This window comes from Gastrolobium bilobum, unplaced genomic scaffold, assembly GCF_033153095.1.
Source record: "Gastrolobium bilobum isolate Gb01-03AN ecotype WA unplaced genomic scaffold, APGP_CSIRO_Gbil_v1 utg12072, whole genome shotgun sequence".
Classification (NCBI taxonomy): domain Eukaryota; kingdom Viridiplantae; phylum Streptophyta; class Magnoliopsida; order Fabales; family Fabaceae; genus Gastrolobium; species Gastrolobium bilobum.
The window spans coordinates 475,506-496,259 of NW_026899161.1; the positions used below are offsets into that span (position 1 = coordinate 475,506).

Here is a 20,754-nt window from a genome sequence, read left to right on the forward strand (position 1 = left end):
GTTTTTATTATGTTACATAATCTAAAATCATCTTCCTACACACACAAAATTTATATGGGACCTACTTTAATTTTTTTTTTCTTTTTCCTATTCTCTCTCATCTCTTCTCCTTTAGTGAGAGTAGGAAATTTGCTTTTAGGTTATGTTACATAACAAAAGCAATTCCTTAAGTTTATATATATAATAATAGGAATTTGCGAACAAATGCCCTGACACTAATTAAGGAAACAAAAATATGTTTTTTTAAAAAAATATTTACTATGTTGGGATCACAAAAAAAGTTTAATACTTGTTTTAATTATTAAAGTACTCTTAGAACATTTGTTAGGGAAATTTACAATTGTAATAAAGCTAAATTTTTGGTTAGGCATCACTTTCCGTAAATACTCAAATTAATACTTATTGTATGTATATAAATACATTATATATTCTTGAGTAAATAAATTTTAATGTACTGTTGATGTAAAAACAATTATACTGTCATTTATTGAAAACAATCATTAAATGATGCGATAATACATTATTAAATAATTGTATAGAATTTTTTTCACGCGCAATGCATACGTATTAAATTATATATTGAATAAGATATGTACAAATTTACACATATTAATTGTTATTTTGAGTGTTTATAGTAATTTTTTTTATTGCATACATATAGAACTATAATATGCATCTCATTTGGTGTGATATATAAACCTAGTTCATCCTAATCACACAATTAATTATTAATTTATAATAATTAATGATATGATTAACTTAATACATCATACCTGACTTAACGTGCTTTGATGTATTAAATTTATACAAATCTCTTTGGACAAGGTTCATTCAAGTGAACTAATTTTACAAAGAGTAAATAAGAGCATCGATCATAATATTAATTTATTAACTTCAACATAAATAAACTATTACTAGCTTACCCAAAAAAAAAAAAAAACGATTACTTATTTAGATGAGAGAAACTTACTGCAGACATTTTTTTTCTAGCTTGTTTATCTCAATAGTCGATAATGCCTAACTATCTGCAAGTTTTGATTTGGGAAATGACGTAATTTTATTGCAATTATTTTTACTTAATCATACGTTTTTTATGGAACAAAAGGTGTGTTATTTTCCTTTTAAAATAAATGTCAATTTTTTTTTTTGGTACATAATAAATGTCAATTTTAGTTTGTTTGAACTTATTTGTCGTTTAAAAATGTAATTTTTTTAATTTTTACTAATTTTACTTTTGTCTTTGATATATTTATTAAAGTAAAATAAAAAATATTATTAAAATGATAGGGTAATATAGTTAAATAAAATAATATTTTACCAGAGTTAAGAATATCTAATAATTTTTAATTCTTATGCTTGATTTTGGAATGATAATTATTTTCAAATGAGAAAAAAATAACTGAACAGGCACATAGCTAAAATAAAATTATTCCCTATGATAGGGACTCCTTTTTATACTGTTAATGAATTATTTTAAATGTACTGAAACAAGTAGCTCAAGCTCATGATTGTTTAAGTATTCCGCTGATGACTGTGCTTCTTCCATGCTCCCACTGAACCTCAGTGTGGTTCCCCCAATTTAATGGAAGTCACGGGAGAATTTAGTTCTTTCTTCTAGCATTTAAATTTCCTCTTGAGCATATCTACACAAACACTAGCAAATTAAGTGGATTCAGGTGCAGAGCTAACAGTTATGATTGGTGGAGCCCGTTATTCCCAACAACTGGTATATAATTTGCATTCTATTCAGAACCATTTGTTATTGGACATGGACATTATTAGTACATTATTTTAATTTTTTATATAAATAATTAAATTAAAAACATATTTAATATATTTATACTTTTTTTTAAACCGTAAGGTGTTTTAGGGGTTGTATTAGATTAGGATTTTAAAAAATATTTTGACATAAAAAAATTATAGATTTTAAAAGATTATATAGAATTGTAATGATTTTAAAGACTTTTTTACGATCAAGATTTTATAAGATTAGATTTTAAAATATTTTAATAGAATTTATAAGATTTGAAAGGATAATATGAATCTATAAGATTTAAAAAAAATAATGGGATAGGTTATTCTACTTATCATTTTTTCTGCATACATTTGCCTACCTTTGCCCGTTATTCCCAACTAACATTTATCTTTCTCTCTTATTGAGATTCTGATCTAATGGTGTTGAAGGGTGGTAGGCAAATGTAGGAAAAAAAATGGTAGGTAGAATAACCTATCCCAAAAATAATATGAGTTATAAACATTCAGAGTCAATAAAAAATAACAAAGAAATGCAATGATATTAATAAAAAAATAAAACTTAATATAATTTTCTCAATCGATAATTTGATATAACTTGATATCCTATTAAGCAGCAGTTTTTCACATATCTAAAGCTATACTAGTCCTCCACACATTATTATGTTTTCGTTCTTGCTCTTGGGTTTTACCAATGGGTTGAAAATTATCTTCTTCATAAATTGGTGATACTGAAGATGAAGATGCATCTATTGGTTCAACTGAAAATTCAACTAATGATATTCTTTGCGAAGAAAGTTGCGTAGTGCTACACATGCTAACACAAGAAATGAAAACGGAGGTGCTGCTGACTTAAAAATTATGAACTGTGATATAAAAATACCTAATATTCTCTAAATTACATTTCTCAATGATGCATGACGAATATTGAACAGTTCATTTGCATATTAAGGGTTATTACCATGACCTATAAAACCTTGCAGATGATATCACACACCTCGAAATGGAGCTAAAAACTGGCGTCGATTGAGAAATCCCCGATCCATTAGGAAATATTTACCTAATTATAAATACAATATATATAAAATTAGTATGAAAACTAAAAAAAATATTTATTTAAAAAATAAATACTTACCTTGGGGTCGCGGTCTGGATTGGATCAATTTTGAACAAAAAACATCCAATCTAATCGCTCCGGTTTGGATTTTTTAAGAATCTAATCTAATCCAATCCAATTTTATTTCGTTTGAATTGGATCGGTTTTCGATTTTTCAAAAAGCCTAAAATTTCAATTATACAAATCATTAGCTATAACAAAATAAAGTCATTCAAATATACAAACCATTGGAAAATTCAGGTTTTCAAACTAAAACAAGTCTTAAAATTCATGAAGAGTTAAAATAGATTAATAGATAATAAAAAACTAAAATAAGAAAGTTTGCTATCAATAATATCAAAGATTCCAAGTCTACAAAATAATAAGATTCCAAGTCATCATCTTTCAAAAAGAATAAATATATAATATATTGGATCAGTTTGGATTGGATTGATTTTCACCAACCACACCAGAAACTAATCCAATCCAATTAAAATAATTTTTTTTTTAATTTTTGATTTTTCAGTTATCGATTTTTCTGTTCGGTCACCGCAGTTTGAATCGGCTGAAGAACACCCCTACCTTGGGGCATTTCAAGTCTATTCCTCCTTGCTAAAGCATCGCTTAGTAGCTTGAAATTTTGTCTCTCATTGTGTTCCTGATATGGTGCATAAAAAATCTTGAGAAAATTTTATCGGCTATATATTGTTTATTTAATATGTTTATTGTCAACGTATTACCATAGCTACAATAAATATATCAAATAAATAAAATGGAACACATCATTAGAGACGACAAATACAACCATAAATCATCAATTAATCATGAAAGAGGAATGTCAAAACCAGAGAAAATATATTAGAGTTAAAAAAGAAAATAAATTGGCTTTAAGAAAAAGTTAGGGTAAATTGTGAGACACTCTTATAGAGAAATCTTAGGTGTTAAGGTGAGATTGTGAGAGAGGCATGCTATTTATACTTCTCACTAAAAAGTCTCACAAAATTCACACTAATAAAAAATGGGATAGGATATTGTGACAACCAAATAATGTTACTACCAATGTTACTACCACATCTTAACCGTTGATTTCCGCCAATCAACGGTTAAGATGTGGTAGTAACATTGGTAGTAACATTATTTGGTTGTCACAATATCCTATCCTATACAAAATTCATGAAAATCGTCATATTTTTTATTACAGCAATATTATTTTTTCCTTTGTTTAAATTTCTGGTTGAATATCACTAAAACAATCTTTTAAAATCCTAATTGAATAGTACGTGACTTTTTTACACTCTTTAAAATTCTAATTGAATATCAATGAATTTTTTTGTCCAAAAAAAAATCTTTTAAAATTTCAATTCAATAACACCCTTATTCACGCATTTTTCAAGCAATTAATGTGTGAAAACTATTTAACTTTTTTTCAAATAAATTATTTTTTCAAATATATTGAACTTTTTTTCCATTAATTTATTTATAGAATCATTGACAGAGTAACTGTTTTTATTGTATGGTGTAATTATAAATATTAATTACCTAAAGAGAAATTTGAAATTGTTTGAACTTGAAATTTTTAAAAATTTAAAACACGATTGGTGTGGAGAACCGTGAACGTACAAAGCATGACTATAAAAGCCACTCATATAGTGCTTAATTAGTAAATCCCGTAAGATCATGAAAATTAAGGATAAAGATACCAACTTGATATCCGCAATTAATGTGCGAGATACTGTTATTAATTGATTCGAGTTGAAGGGAGTGGATCTTTTCATGTGAAAAAGTGGTCATGTGATCATATTATTTGATCACAATTACTCATTGATGATGAGATAAGAGAGAGAAAAGTCCATTATTTTTAAATAAGTGGTTGTGATCAAATAACATGAACACATGACTATTTTTTCACATATGAGAATCCACTCCCCGAGTTGAATGACTTACACTTCCAGAATCCATATAAATGAATATATCTCAATTATATGACATTATTATTTTACAATGACATTTAACTCCACAATCAAGGTGGTCTTCTTTCCCAAAAGAAAATGAACTAAACACAAGACCTTAATTTGAACGCCAAGGTTCCCTTAGATCCCCACTACGCTAACAAGTCATTAACTGCAAAAATATTGTGGTTGGAGTTATGCCAAATCTTGGGCAATGGACTCGCTTTCAGTATTGGAATAACAGGTTTTCAATCTACGATAAACTTTTACTGACAAATTTTATCTTTAAAGTGAATAAGTTTTATTTACCTTTAATTTAATAAAATTATTTTTATCTAAATATTCATTACTTAATTTAAGATTAAAAATAATCTTAATTTTTTATTTTAAGAACAAAATAATAAGGTATGTGGGACTTGGATACTTTCACCTTCATATGTGGACGCTATTAAATTTAAATTTTAGGTAGCCGATTACCGTATTTCCGTTTTGGAAAGAAAAATAAAAGATATTACAATATCACTAATGAACAACTAAAACATTTTCCCTAATTTAAGCTGCCAATATTTACTTTTTTCCCCGCATTCTTATAGAGGTTGGGAGAACCAAAATCCCATTAAAATAGCTAAGAAACAAAAGCTATCAAATGTTGAGGTAGAATATTTTGACTACTAATTTTTTCTACTACCACTTTAATCACCATTGGATTAAAAGTTATTTTTCTTTTCTCTCTCTTCATTCAACTTTTCCTCTAATCCAATGGTGAATAAAATGGTAGTGGAGTAGTAATAAAAAAATTAGGTAGTCAAAATATCCTAACCCTCAAATGTTATGTATTAAGATAAAATCCGAACAATTTTTTTATTGATATTTGACTTTTTCATGTGCAAAAAATTCATAATTCTCAAGCATGGGTAAAGCATAATATATGTAAGTTAAATTAATTTATAAATTTTATTTAAGAGTTAGGGGTAATATTTTACTGACTGAATCGTATCAGAATTCTTAGTAAATTTCGTGCAGAGAAAAGATTCCTATAGCAAACACTTTAAAGTCCAAGTTAGTATAAATACAAAATATGTTGAGAATTTAGTTTCAAATGGAACACTCCCCTGTATAGAGTTCCTTATCATTTATAATAGACAGATAGAGTATTTCTGAACAGTGTATAATATATATTTTTTGTTCATAATTACAATCATAGGAAGGTTTTTCATTATAAGAAACGCATATAAAAATCACAGTATGTTTATTCATTAAGTATTTATATAACCTAGACTGACTACCTAATTCGACAAATACAAGTAGCTCAAGTGGTTAGTTTGGCAAGTAGGTGGTCAGATAACTCTACAGCTAACCATAAAATAAAAGAAGTAAATACCCTTTTTAGTCCCTGACAATATTCACGAAGCCTTTTTCAGTCCCTAGTAATAAAAAAGGGACAAATTGGTCCCTGAAATAACAAAAAAGAGGCCATGTTCATCCTTTTGTTAACTCCCACCTGACGGCCCAACTAACGGTGCACAGTTGGCATATTAGTTTGCTGACGCGGCTTGGATGTGGGACACCGTGGAAGACGAGACGACGGCGTTTTGGTCCCTGTCAAAACCACGAGGGCCATCTTGGTCCCTGTCAAAATGCACGAGGACGTTTTTAGTCCCATGACAAAAAGCACGGGGCCCTTATTGGTCCCTAACCAGAGAAAAATAGGCACATGACTTCATTGCTTTTCTATGCAATCCAATTTTGCAAAACAGAAACATGACATTAAATTGGATTTGTATGCAGTCCAATTTGTTAAACCAGAAGACATGGATGTACAAGAACTACAACTACGTATATTAGTTAAAAAACATCAAAAATGGTAAACTTAAACATTCATCAACCCTGTGAAACATAATAGCTGGAACATGATTTGAGTATCATTATATTTGAAGACATGGATGTACAGTAATGCATTACAAAATAAAGCCAACTGCCAAGAATTAAAAGAAAGGCCTCTAATACAATATGGCCAGAATTTACAAAAAAAAACATTGATATAATAAGGCCTTCAAATACATAATGGCCAGAATTTTCAAAAAAAGTCAGTCACATAATAATAAACCCTTCTTAGTTGGCTCATGCACTACTCCCAGGTCATATACAACAGCAGGTCATTTTCTTGAGGCAGACCTTGGTGGCCTAAAACCAGGTGTGCTCATGAAGGCCAATAATCTGCTTCGTGTGTCACTGGTTGCTGCATTCATTGTTTCATTACTCAACAACTCATTTGCCTGTTGTGGATTTGATGGAGGTGGGCTGCTTCCTCTCAAGTTGCCTTCATGTGGCTGAGAACTACTAACTGCTGCAGTCCAGTCAACTGTCATGCATTGCAATTATCAACAATCATTTACCTGGCTTCTTCTCTGATTTTTCTCTGTATTTAAATATAACAGTCATGCAATTATCTTTTATAGAAAAATAAATAGTATAATTGTAATGCTACACTACTGAAAATATTGTTCGTAAATTGCATGACGCTATCTCTTATATAGACTAAGAGAATTAAAGCAGTTCATAGTATTATAGGGATCGTAAAAGTTGTTTGCAAGAGTCAATAATCCCTTTTAACAAAGTGGGATGCTTAATTAGCATTGAAAAAGAAATGAATAATCGTTAATAAGGTCGAAACTTCAGTTAGAAACACAAATTTCATTGAAATAAAATGCCAAGAAGGAGTATTTTACTTTGTGATGAAATTTAGTTTAATTACTTTGTGATGAACAAATGGATTGCACTCCTGTTTATGATGTAATGCACTTCTGTTTTGCAAAATTGGACTGCATAGAAAAGCAATGAAGTCATGTGCTTATTTTTCTCTGGTTAGGGACCAATAAGAGCCTCGTGCTTTTTGTCAGGGACTAAAAACGTCCTCATGCATTTTGACAGGGACCAAAATGGCCCTCGTGGTTTTGACAGGGACCAAAACGTTGTCGTCTCGTCTTTCACGGTGTCCCACATCCAAGCCGCGTCAGCATGCCAACTGTGCACCGTTAGTTGGGCCGTTAGGTGAGAGTTAACGGAAGGATGAACGTGACCTCTTTTTTGTTATTTCAGAGACCAATTTATCTCTTTTTTATTGCTAGGAACTGAAAAAGGCTTCATAAATATTACCAAGGATTAAAAAAAATATTTACTCGTATTCTAAGAATAAGCCAAAGGCATGGCAACTGACAAGGAAATAAGAAAATGGGCGGGAAACAAGTAATGTAGAAGTGATTAAAGTATTTAAAATAAAAAGTGATTAAAATAAAAAAGTTAAAACAAAAAACGATGTGATTTTCCGAAATTTGACTGAGATTGACCAAACTTCCATTTTGTGTGTCATTTTGCATGACACATTCAGTGTCCTCGGAATCTGAAATATAACCATCAGAGAGTAACAGTCACTTCGCCCTTCCTCACACACGTGACCCTTCACTTCTCATTTCACAAACTCATCCTGCGTTATCGTTTACAACCCAATGTTTTACAATCGTCACATCATGAACCGTCCCTTTTGGACACAAGTCACGACTTGACCCACCCGCCACGGTCACGATGCTTAGTGTGAGAGTGAATCCTCTCGTATCTTATTTAATATGGTATAATTATTTTGAAAAATTATAATTATATAATAATGGATCAACAATAATAAGAAATATATTAAGATAAATAATTATAAAATTATTATTATTAATTTATTTTTATATAATTCTTATATAATTATTAATTAAAATATGAGGGGATCAATTTCCAAGCATATTTCCTCTCATATGAGTTGTCTCTCGTTGAAGACATTTTGAGTTCTTTGACAATACTATTCAAAGTCACATCAATTCTTCGTCGTTTATGAAATTAATATCATAGTCAGAATAATGTTTTGTTTTAGGTAATTATTGTTCTTTTTTTTTTTTTTTTTGTATGTAGGGTAATTATTGTTCTAACTAGCCAGGAAGTGGTAAGAACTAAGAACAACTTACAAATCACATCTAACAAGTTGAAGAAATGTTTCTATAATTTTAGCTTAGCTCCCCTACTTGATTCAGTCCCTTTTGCTTGATTACATATACACCGAATATTATGGATAATGTTATCAAAAAAAAAAAAATATATATTATGGATAAAAACTAATCTTAATACATTAATCATACATATTAGATTCGATGTGCTACTAACCTACTATAAACAATTTTAAACAGTATGCTTGTCGTAAATTATTATTCATGTCAAAAACGGCATTTTACCCAAATTTGATAAACGGAATTCGATAACCCCTTTGAACCAAGGCTAGTTTTAGATTATTATTATTATTATTTACAACAAACTGGTTCAAAATAAGAGATTTATTGTTCTTTCTATTTGTCATGACAATATTAATGATATATAGTGGAAGCAGCGTCCTTTCTGTTGAGCTGTATATTTGTCGAGAGTGTTTTATTTTCTGATATCATTGATTACACTATTGCATAATCATAAAAAATTTGTATTAAATAGAAATAATAACAAATTTTAAATTATTGTTTAAAAATTATTTTGTTTCCTTATTTACAGCTGATTAAAAGTTAATCTGTAACGGACTTAAAGTCTTATATAATTACTCCCCTATAGGAAAGGAAATACAATACAAGAAAAAATATTATAAGACGGCACCGTTGTATTGTATATTTGTATTGTATCGACACTTTCAACTTTCGTATTTTAACCAATATAAAATGAAATAATGATAGCATTAACAAAACTTTATAGAAGATAATAAAGTTTTCTTAAACCATCAAATCTCAGTGCCCTGTGAGTCTGTGACGAGACAGAGCAAAAAACCAGCCTTCGCTATGACGAAGAAGGAGAAACGAAGCCAAACCCAGTAATCAGTTGAGTTGAGCAGCACTCTGTTCTGCAAAACCAGACCCCACAATGCTTTCCATCCTCCTTATTCTGCTCCTTCTCAGATCAGCCACCGTTTTTGGTTTGAACCAAGAGGGTTTGTATCTGTACCAGTTCAAACTCTCACTGGACGATCCAGACTCTTCCCTCTCTTCATGGAACAACCGCGACCCCACCCCATGCAGCTGGACCGGAGTCACATGCGATCCCACCCACACCACCGTCACCGAACTAGACCTCTCCAACGCCAACCTCGCTGGCCCATTCTCTACTTCCATCCTCTGCCATCTCACCAACCTCACCTCTATCATCCTTTACAACAACGCCATCAACAACACTCTCTCTCTAGAAATCTCCCAATGCACCTCCCTCGTACACCTTGATCTCTCACAAAACCTCCTCACCGGTACACTCCCCCACACCCTATCCCACCTCTCCAACCTCCAATACCTCGACTTAACTGGCAATAATTTCTCCGGTCCCATTCCCGATTCCTTTGGCAGATTTCAGAATCTTAAGGTTCTCTCTCTTGTCTACAACCTTCTAGATCAAACTATACCAGCTTCTCTCGGCAACATCACCACCCTCAAAATGCTCAACCTCTCTTATAACCCTTTTCTCCCCCGTCCTATTCCACCGGAGCTCGGAAACCTCACAAACCTTGAAATCCTCTGGCTCAGCTCGTGTAATCTCGTTGGCGTTATCCCTCACTCGCTTGGGAATCTCAGAAAGCTCAGGGACTTGGACCTCGCATTGAACAACCTCTGCGGAGCCATTCCGAGTTCGCTGACTCAGATGACGAGTTTAAAACAGATTGAGTTGTATAACAACTCGTTGTCCGGTGAGTTGCCTCGGGGAATGTCGAACCTCACATCATTGAGGCTTGTTGACATGTCCATGAACCATCTCAGTGGAGCTATTCACGACGAGTTGTGCCGCTTGCCGCTGGAGAGTCTTAATCTCTACGAGAATCTTTTCGAAGGCGAGTTGCCGGCGAGTATAGCTGACTCGCCTAACCTCTATGAACTCAGGTTGTTCGGGAACAGACTCGCCGGCAAGTTGCCGGAAAATCTTGGGAAGAATGCTCCGTTGAGGTGGCTTGACGTTTCTAACAACCTGTTCTGGGGTCGAATTCCGGCGACTCTGTGCGACCGTGGCGCGTTGGAGGAGATTCTGATGATATACAACTCGTTCTCCGGGGAGATTCCGGCGAGTTTGGGCGCGTGCCGGAGCTTGACGCGTGTCAGGTTAGGTTTCAACCGGTTGTCCGGCGAAGTTCCGGCGGGTATGTGGAGGCTTCCCCATGTGTATTTGCTTGAACTTGTTGACAACTCGTTTTCAGGTTCAATCGCGAGTACCATTGGTGGGGCGGGGAATTTATCGTTGTTGATTGTGTCGAAGAACAATTTCTCGGGAGCAATCCCCGACGAGATTGGATGGTTGAAAAATCTTCAGGAATTTTCGGGTGGTGATAACAAATTCAATGGTTCGCTGCCTGAGAGTATTGGGAATCTTGGGCAGCTTGGGACTCTCGATCTCCATAACAATAAGCTCACTGGGGAGCTTCCCAAGGGGATTCAATCCTGGAAGAAACTCAACGAGTTGAATTTGGCTAATAATAATATTGGTGGGAAAATTCCTAATGAAATTGGGAGTTTATCGGTGCTTAATTTTCTTGATCTTTCCAATAACCAATTTTCCGGGAAAATCCCCCTGGGGTTGCAGAATTTGAAGCTCAATCAGCTCAATTTATCTTATAATCGGCTTTCTGGAGACCTTCCCCCTCTCTTGGCTAAGGATATGTACATGGCTAGTTTTCTGGGAAATCCCGGTTTATGTGGGGATGTGAAAGGTCTATGTGATGTCAAAGGTGAGAAAAAGAGTGCAGGTTTTGTTTGGTTGCTTCGAACTATTCTCGTAGTTGCCACTTTGGTGTTTGCCATCGGTGTGGTATGGTTCTACTTCAAGTATAGGAATTTGAAGAGTGCTAGAAGATCTATTGATAAATCGAAGTGGACATTGATGTCTTTTCATAAACTGGGTTTTGGTGAAGATGAGATCCTGAACTGCCTCGATGAAGATAATGTGGTAGGAAGTGGATCATCGGGGAAAGTCTACAAGGTTGTACTTAGCAGTGGGGAAGCTGTTGCAGTGAAGAAGATATGGGGAGGGATAAAAAAGGAAATAGAGAGTGGAGATATTGAAAAGGCTCGATTTCAAGACAATGCTTTTGATGCAGAGGTTGAAACTTTGGGCAAAATTAGGCACAAGAACATTGTCAAGCTATGGTGTTGCTGCACCACTAGGGACTGCAAACTATTAGTTTATGAGTATATGCCAAATGGTAGTCTTGGTGATTTGCTGCATAGCAGTAAAGGAGGGTTGTTGGATTGGCCAACTAGGTATAAGATAGTTGTTGATGCTGCAGAAGGCCTCTCTTATCTGCATCACGACTGTGTTCCCTCTATTGTTCATAGAGATGTGAAATCTAATAACATCTTGTTGGATGGGGACTTTGGTGCAAGGGTGGCAGATTTTGGAGTAGCTAAGGTAGTGGAATCCACCGGAAAAGTAACTAAATCCATGTCGGTCATAGCTGGTTCCTGTGGGTATATCGCACCAGGTTTGCAGAAAATTCATGTTATTTATTTCCAATTTTTCTTCAATTTTCAATCTTATTTTGATGAATCAGAGATACATCTAGTATTGTACTACTTGTGCTTAATTCATAATCACTGCTTTTGTTGGTTATTATAGATTAATTTGAGAAAAATTTAGAGCTTTTTGTTTAGAAGTTAGAACTTGGTCTGCCATTGTCTAATTATGTTTAAACAATCTGTAAAGGATAAATTATACCAATGTTGTTCGTAACAAATGGTTTCTTTTCCTTGACGTTGTAGCTCTTCTTGCTAGCACCTTTTGATTCTCTTTTGCAATAATTATTAGCTTACACGTCTAATAATACATACTCTGAGGAGCCAAACTGATATGATTCCCTTCTACAGAATATGCATACACGCTTAGAGTGAATGAGAAGAGCGACATCTATAGTTTTGGTGTTGTCATACTTGAGTTGGTTACTGGAAAGCGGCCTATAGACCCTGAATTTGGGGATAAAGACTTGGTTATGTGGACGTGCACCACCTTGGATCAGAAAGGCGTGGACCATGTGCTTGACTCCAGGCTTGATTCTTGTTTCAAAGAAGAAATTTGCAAGGTTCTTAACATTGGTCTCATGTGCACTAGTCCTCTTCCAATCAACCGGCCTGCAATGAGAAGAGTCGTGAAAATGTTACAAGAGGTGGGCACAGAGAACCAAACAAAGCCTGCCAAGAAAGATGGAAAGTTGTCCCCTTATTACTATGATGATGGGTCAGATCATGGAAGTGTTGCTTAATTCAAGTTCTTGCACGGGTTGGAATGTTTGAATCTGAACAGGGGGAGGGGGCAGTTCTAAGATTTTCTTTTACTCAGAGTCAACTTCCCTCCATGTTTTCCACTCATGGTTTGCTTTACAAAAGTTGGCTACAGAAAGGGGTAGGGAATTTTTAATACCTCTTATATTCAGAAATGATATTCTAACTGTTAAAAAGGTTGTGACCCGTATCTGGCATCGGTCAGATGATTTTCCGAGTTGTAAAATCAGTGGCTTCTAAATTCCAATATAAAATTATCGTTGTGGTAATTTAATTTCAGTTAAATCACTTAATAGAAAGTTTTCCCGAGATTGGGAATCTATATCTTAGTCATGCTTACAATCTTCGTGATGTTCCAGCTTACATGCTTTGACTGTTTTCGGCATGAAAATCTACACTCACAGTGCTCTGAGATATGTGCTGGGTACAGCTATAACAATTGAGTTAATAAGGTAGTTAGGCAGGCTTTGTCCTCCCTTCATGGGTCCCCCTCGTTTAATTGCAGGTTCCATCCATTTGTGTTGCCCACTAGTACTACTACTGTCTCTCTGATCAATGATGATGGGGAATAAGGATACTTTTGTAAAATAATTAGGGTAATACGATATTGATCATTTTGGCTTTTTGCTGAATTCAACTGTGGAATTTTGTCAATTCTTGGCTAGTTCTAATTCTGGCTAGTGGTTATTTTTATGACAACCATTCCATCGGGTAAAGAAATATAATGAAATTATTGTAAGATTGATGAAAGATTTTACTTTTGAACTACATTTTAATTTAAGTTGTTTGCACAAATTTATTGCGCTTAACCAACAATGGAATATGACACTGTTATTGCTGGTTTTGTGCAATTGTTTTGTTTGATGGCTTCACCCTTACTGCTTTCTAGTTGCTGCCAAATGCATGACAATTCACACAACTGTTTTTATGGCACTTTTCGTTTAATGGCTCCTCAAATTTACCAGTAGCACTGCTTTATGTATGGAATATAAAAGAAGTGCAGGCAATGAATGAATGCTAAATGCCAAGTCAATTCATGGGTCATAAATGGTTCACCATTCCGTGACTTGGTGGCTCAGTCGGATTAAAATTAGTAAAATTAACACCAATTGAATAAGGTTTTGTGAAATTTAATTTACAATACTACCATTAAATTATTTAACATTATTGCAAAGACCGTATATATATTCATTCAGTTCAAGATAAACTAAACATATATAACTATATAATCCTAAAGATAACATTTATTTATGTATTTAGTTGCGACTTTCACAATACAGCATAGAACTATAGAAAACAATGTCCGAACAAAAAATTCTCGATGTAATGGAAGAGATAATTGGTTGTTAAAGCAAAACAACAGTACCTCCTTTGAATATGTGGAAATAACATGAAGAAGCATAAAATATTGTCAATGATACTTTTCTCCAAAGAGGCAGACTCTGCTTCAAGAAGCAAGATATGAAACATACAAATTATATATGTTAAAGCGTATTTGTAACCAAGCACGTATTACATAAAAAATTCCTTTCAAAACCTAATGACTACAACGAACAAAAACAATTTGTTGTACGAGGCTCAAACTGAAAGGAGATACAAAAATACAAAGCTTTTTCTCTGCTACAAAAAAAGATGGACATTATAGCAGCCTTCATGAGAGACAATTAAGTCTTGCAAATGTCAAATAGCCCGTGTGACCTCGAGCTTCACCACAAGGTCTAGCCATGACAGAAGAAATAGGACTGCTGAGTACATTGCTTCCATCCGAACACTGCCTCCTCTTGCAAGGAAGAGAACCATTAGAACCATTGCCATCCTCATTAAAGCTTTCCATTTTCCCTTCCCGAACTTCATATGTGCGTAAGAGTACCTCAAATGTCCTTATATCTTTTACATAAGCAAAAATTCACAAAGGAGTTCAGTCAGTAATACAAGTTACTTCAAGTTGCACAGATAACTTGAAAGAGAAAGAAATGGCACACAAAGATCATGAAAATTTGAAAATATAGTTTAGAACAGAAAGAGGGAAAGCACAAAAGTACCTGTGAAGCAGGTTCGAAGTGTTTCACATGATCGTTGTACTTGTTCAACACATGGAGAGAACGAGCATAATGTGCCATCTTGTTTTAACATTTTTGCAGCTGATGGAATGGCAAGCCAAGGTTGAGGCAGATCCAAGAATACAGAGTCTGCCAAGCCCATAAATTCATCAGGAAATCCCTCACCCTGGATGTCCCTAACTCCCACACTGATTAAGCTGGTTAGGCCTGTCCTCTCAAAATCATCCCTACAAAGATGAAAAAATCAAGTGAATATATGATATAGGAATGATTCAACATTCAGCATAACCCATGCAAAAAAAAAAAGTGATGCACAGTGTGCAATTATTAACATGTTTCCAAATCCTTTTTTCTTTCATAAATCCAAGAAAGCTAAATCCTGTTTGGTGAGCCCTTACCCAAGAAACTAGCAAAGTACTAGTAAATCAACCAGTACAGAACAAAGAACTGACAATTTGAATATTGAAATATTTGTTCACCAAATATAGAGATTACAATTTCATAGCATAAAACTGCAATGCAAAGCTAATAACCAAGATTTAAGAGATCCACTGTCAGTGAAAACTGTAAAGTTCTTTACACTATCATCTAATGATGTGTTAGAACATCATTTGAAGAGTTGGACTTCCTCCACAATGATTGTGATAGTCAAACTTCTTTTATGATTTGGCAATACATGATTGGATGACAGAGCAAAGAAGTTCTACATTAACAATGTATCAAAAATGAATCCATAAAAATAAACCAGAAGACACAACACAAGTGAAAGCTACATATATATAAACAAAACATCATATTATGTCAAATATAATATCTAAAGGGAGAACCTCAATATCATCTCCCTGGTTTGTTACCTAGCTGATCCAGCCCTTTGTTCATGGAAATCAAATGTATAGACATGCCCAGTCGGAGCAACAGCCCTTGCAAGTGAAGTAGTTAAAGATCCACTTCCAGTTCCAGATTCAAGAATCAAGCAACCAGGAACAATCTCCAAGTACATGATAATAAAGCTAATATCCGCAATATAGAGAATCTGAGTCCTGTGGCTTAATACTAGAGTCCATAATTCTGGTGTGGGAGCTAACAAGTATATAAAACCACCCTTACTACTGAATACTTTAGACCCAAACGGCTTCCCTATCCAGTCTGAATGTTTAAAAACACCAAAACGATTCTGCAGGACTGAACCCTCAGACACCGTTACAGCCTTCATGCTGTCATGCCTTTCATAAACAATAACCAGATCACCATTACTGATTGATCGTTTAAATGAAATCCTTTTTGCAGGACAACTGGCCAACATCTCAGAAGTCTTCAAATCTTTCACCCCAGTTTAAAAGAACAATTATCTGCAAGCCAAAAAAGGGAGAAAAGAAACCAATGACATATATGAAGTGTGTTGTTGAAGTATAGTCTTCAAGTCAAAATTCAAGAAAACATTAACTACATACACTTCTGCATTCCATTCAGTCCTAAAACACATACAGAAAATTTCAGCATAAAGCTGATGAAAGTAAAACAGAATGATGAAAACTTGACATAACCTGATTCCCTGAATTAACAAGGTTAGCATTAATTTTAAGAACTTTTCTTGGTTTCACGCTATGACCACACTATAATATGTTTCTAGCACAAAATCACTAATTTTCTTTTAAACAGACCTTTAACACCTAGCAGGTTAGAATAGAAGAAGAAAAACCAGAAAAAGTCACAAAACATACAAACATTCTTGGAAATCTAGCAACCAAAGAAAGGACGTGAATTATTGAAGGGTTAAACCAACCAGCAGTTATTTGAGTTGAGCAAGTTTTGATCTTCACTCGTCAAGTTGAAAACTTGCATGCGCTAATTAGTAGCTTAACAAGTTGAGGAAATTGGGTACGCCTCCGATCAGAGTTTCGAAGCTTACACAGTGTTCATGGACCAACAACGGCACTGACCTGAACCCTAATAAAAAGATTACAGAACAATGGGCTTTAAACGAATTATCATGTGCTATGGTTATTTTTAAATTTAACTGATATATAAAAATATAAATTAAAATAATATTTAAATTGATAATAGAGGAATTAGAGATACACATAATTAATTTAAATAAATATAAAAATTATTTAAAATTATAAACAATACAATTACACGTAATTAATCAAAAGAATTTCAACTAAAATTTAAATATTAATTCAATGATTATATTTTTTTTTATTTTTTATAGTTATGATCGAAGTTCCACCAAATTCAACAATCAAATCAAATCCGTTGTCGTCTGATCACAAAAATAACAAGCGGAAGAAGCATGAATTTTTTATTATATCTTATACTATTAATTGATGGGCCTTCTCAGAGCTAGGAGCCAAGTCCCCAGAATGACCGTGAACAGTCCAAGGGCCCAAATGTGGGCTCATACTAATTTCTCATGCATTTTTGTAGTCATTCCTTATTCCAGCGCATTGCATGTTGTGATTTGTGAATGTCATTTGCAGATGTTCTCTGTTCAATTCCATCAATTCAAAACGATAACAAAAGAGCATTTAGAAAAGGGAATCCACTTATTGTTGTTATTGTTATTATTAGTTTCAATGATGCATGAGTCGAGTCCTCATATTGTTATTGTTTCTAGTTTCAATTATTGAATTCAAAAGAGAGTTAGGATGTTCCTCATTGTCTATTTAGTATTTAAATTTTTTACCAAATACTTTTAATTTAAAAATTCTCAATTAAATATCAGAAAATAAAAATATCAATTTAAAGTTGATTCTAATAAAAAAATTAATCAAGGAAAGTTTAAGAAATTATAACTAAAAACAATTAATGAAAATATGAACATGCAACTATAATTTAGAAACATTAATAGTTGCCTGTTCATAAGATCTCTTCAAAGAATATGTATGTGGTAAAGTTGTCTCTAATTAGACAAAGGTTTTGGATTTACATCTACCGACTCTTCCTGCTTTCAAGCCCAATAATGAAGTCTATACACAAAATGTCATAAATAATATGCGCTCCAAGACAAAATTAAAAAAAAAAAAAAAAAAGGAGGAGAAAGAAATTTATGGGTAATCTGCAATTTTTGGCAGAATAGTCTAATCTAAAAGTACTGCATAATCTAGTACGATGGAGTGTCCCACCAACTTTACAGACACAGACACACACACACACACACACACTAAGAATTTGTTAGCTAAAAGAATATTAGGCTGTTGTAACCAAATGCTTTGCACCTGATGAATTCAGAACATTTAGATTAGTATATATATCTATAATTTAAATTACGATCATGCTCTCATCCCACTTCATGACAAACGAGTAAATTATGGATTGGATGCACCAAACAAAAAATAAGAACAGATCAATGACTCAATTATTATTTAATAAACCAAGGCTTCCTCGGATTACTTTAAATTGCAGAATCTCCGGAACCAAAATATTACAGGAGTCTCCATTTAAGACTCTATATACATATGAATACATATATTTTTAATGTGAATGTGATACATAAAAGCATTGGTCATGTGTCAAACTACAAATGGATATTCGAAGTCTTCAGTACAGCATGTCATTTTGACACATACTCGTATAAAAACATTGGCTGGGGTGCCAACGACGAACCACCACAACTAAATCTCACCAATCCACCCCTTTTTGTCAAACATAAGCCCTCTTTTTTCTCAGCTTATCTTCCAACTGTTTGATACCTCACCAACTGAGTCGCAAGTATTTAAGCTAGTTTCCACATATCTCTTCGAAATATACCATCCAATCCTACCGTTTTCCCACCTGCTTCCTTTTCCTCTATTCCCATCTTGACCACCAATTAACCCGTATCTAGCAAAAGCTAACTGTGTTTGAACAAAGCCAAAGTGAAAATATCACAATTAAAAATGAACCAAGCCGAAAATATTGCTTATGATTTGGTCATGGTCACTCTATCCATATCTCTCATCGTTCTCGGTGTTATACTCTTTCTTGCTTGCAAGAAGAAACCGGTTAAGTCAGAGGAAACACTTCCTGTAAAGCTTTGTGCTCGTGCATACCCGTTGATGGAAATTGATGCTGCTACTGATGGCTTCAATCATAGGAGAATCGTTGGTCAGGGTCGCTTAGGAACTGTGTATGCAGGGACACTTGAGCAAGTAGAACTTGTAGCTGTCAAGCGGATTCATCCAGTTCTTGTGTTGAGCAATGCAGGATTTGGGTTCTCATCCGTGTTAAAATGGCTCTCTTTAGCTCATCACCCAAACGTAGTTCCAATTATAGGATTCTCAGAAGCACCGGGTGAAAGAGTTATACTAATGGAGTTTGTGCGCATGGCAAGCCTACAATTTTACTTGCATCAAAACCCAGATGGGGTTTCACTTTTGGATTGGAACAAGAGGTTCAGGATTGCAGCTGGAGTAGCTAGAGGGCTTCAATACCTGCATGAAGTGGTAGCACCAAACATTGTACATGGGTGTGTTAAGTCCTCTAATATTCTTATTGATGTCAACTTCTGTGCTAGGATTTCTGATTATGGCCTTAACTTTTTGGCACCATTAGAAAAAAGAGGGCTAGTAGGTTATGTAGATGATGAGTATTGGAATGAAAGAGGGGGTGGAGCTACCAAGGAAAGTGATATCTATGGGTTAGGGGTGGTCCTATTGGAGCTTTTAAGTGGAAGAGGATGTGAGGGAGGGTTGTTGTCAAAGTGGGCATTGCCTTTGATAAAGGAAATGAGTTATAGTGAACTTTTGGATCCTAGGCTTGTGATTCCTTCTGACATGAAGCCTCTGATTAGATTAGCCAAAGTTGCTTCAGCTTGTGTTGGTAATTCAAGGAAATGTAGGCCTTGTGTGGCTCAAGTAGTAACCATTTTGAACAACTTAGAGACGCAAGTGTGCCTCTGATCCGTTGGGTTACCCCATATGATGTAGTCAAAATTAATGTTGCAATTGCCTCCAATTTTGTACAAAATGGATGTAGACCGATTGCTAAGAAATGGAAAAAAGATGGCACGGATCTCTGGTCTGAAAAAACTCTAGTCTTGTCATATGATAAGTACCAACATTGATAAAAGGGAAGAGGGATGAAGTGCAATAAATTCGGTTAGTTAGTTTGAGATTCATAGGATGCCGGTGATTGGTACGAAAATTGTAAGAATTTCATGAAGGTGGGGCCTTATCCCTAACTTGTGACAGGTTGAAAAGCTAGAGAATCATTTGATGGGGAATGTTGAAATAAGAAGGTCGGAAGGTGCCGTTGTCCTTACTTAGGACGGTGAATATTAAATCTCTTGTTCCGTGTGGCGTAAGGAGTACTTCTGGTGATGAAAGGGACCTCTCTCGCTCTCCACTCTTAATTTCCATCAGCTTCTAATGTGTGATATATAAATTTATTTTCTGGCTTGTAATTATGTAATCATACAAAATTTCAGATTTTAAGACCCCAATGACAATATCATTTTATTTTAAAAATGTTAAACTAGTTCAATATCCATATCTAATTTTATCTTTTCTCGCAGCATTTACATAATTTCAAGTATTAGAATAACTTTATAATTGTTAATTACAAATTTATTGAAAGCGAATGTTATTAATATATTT

The 20,754-nt window shown here is 34.0% G+C and overlaps 3 protein-coding genes across 3 annotated transcripts; 2 read left to right on the forward strand and 1 right to left on the reverse strand.

The window, feature by feature from the left end:
• Positions 1–9,690: 9,690 nt before the first annotated feature.
• On the forward strand, positions 9,691–13,579 carry LOC133287910 (receptor-like protein kinase HSL1). Its single transcript, XM_061485612.1, has 2 exons — positions 9,691–12,325; positions 12,708–13,579. The coding sequence occupies exons 1-2, from the start codon at positions 9,733–9,735 to the stop codon at positions 13,097–13,099; spliced, it is 2,985 nt and encodes a 994-aa protein (XP_061341596.1). The 5' UTR covers positions 9,691–9,732; the 3' UTR covers positions 13,100–13,579.
• A 942-nt stretch (positions 13,580–14,521) lies between these two features.
• LOC133287903 (uncharacterized) lies at positions 14,522–17,138 on the reverse strand. Its single transcript, XM_061485605.1, has 4 exons — positions 16,962–17,138; positions 16,033–16,527; positions 15,161–15,405; positions 14,522–15,005 (listed from the first exon to the last, which is right to left on the reverse strand). The coding sequence occupies exons 2-4, from the start codon at positions 16,479–16,481 to the stop codon at positions 14,770–14,772; spliced, it is 930 nt and encodes a 309-aa protein (XP_061341589.1). The 5' UTR covers positions 16,482–16,527; positions 16,962–17,138; the 3' UTR covers positions 14,522–14,769.
• A 1,794-nt stretch (positions 17,139–18,932) lies between these two features.
• Positions 18,933–20,548, forward strand: LOC133287922 (serine/threonine-protein kinase-like protein ACR4). The gene has a single exon (XM_061485626.1). The coding sequence runs from the start codon at positions 19,057–19,059 to the stop codon at positions 20,056–20,058; it is 1,002 nt and encodes a 333-aa protein (XP_061341610.1). The 5' UTR covers positions 18,933–19,056; the 3' UTR covers positions 20,059–20,548.
• The last annotated feature ends 206 nt before the right edge of the window (positions 20,549–20,754 follow it).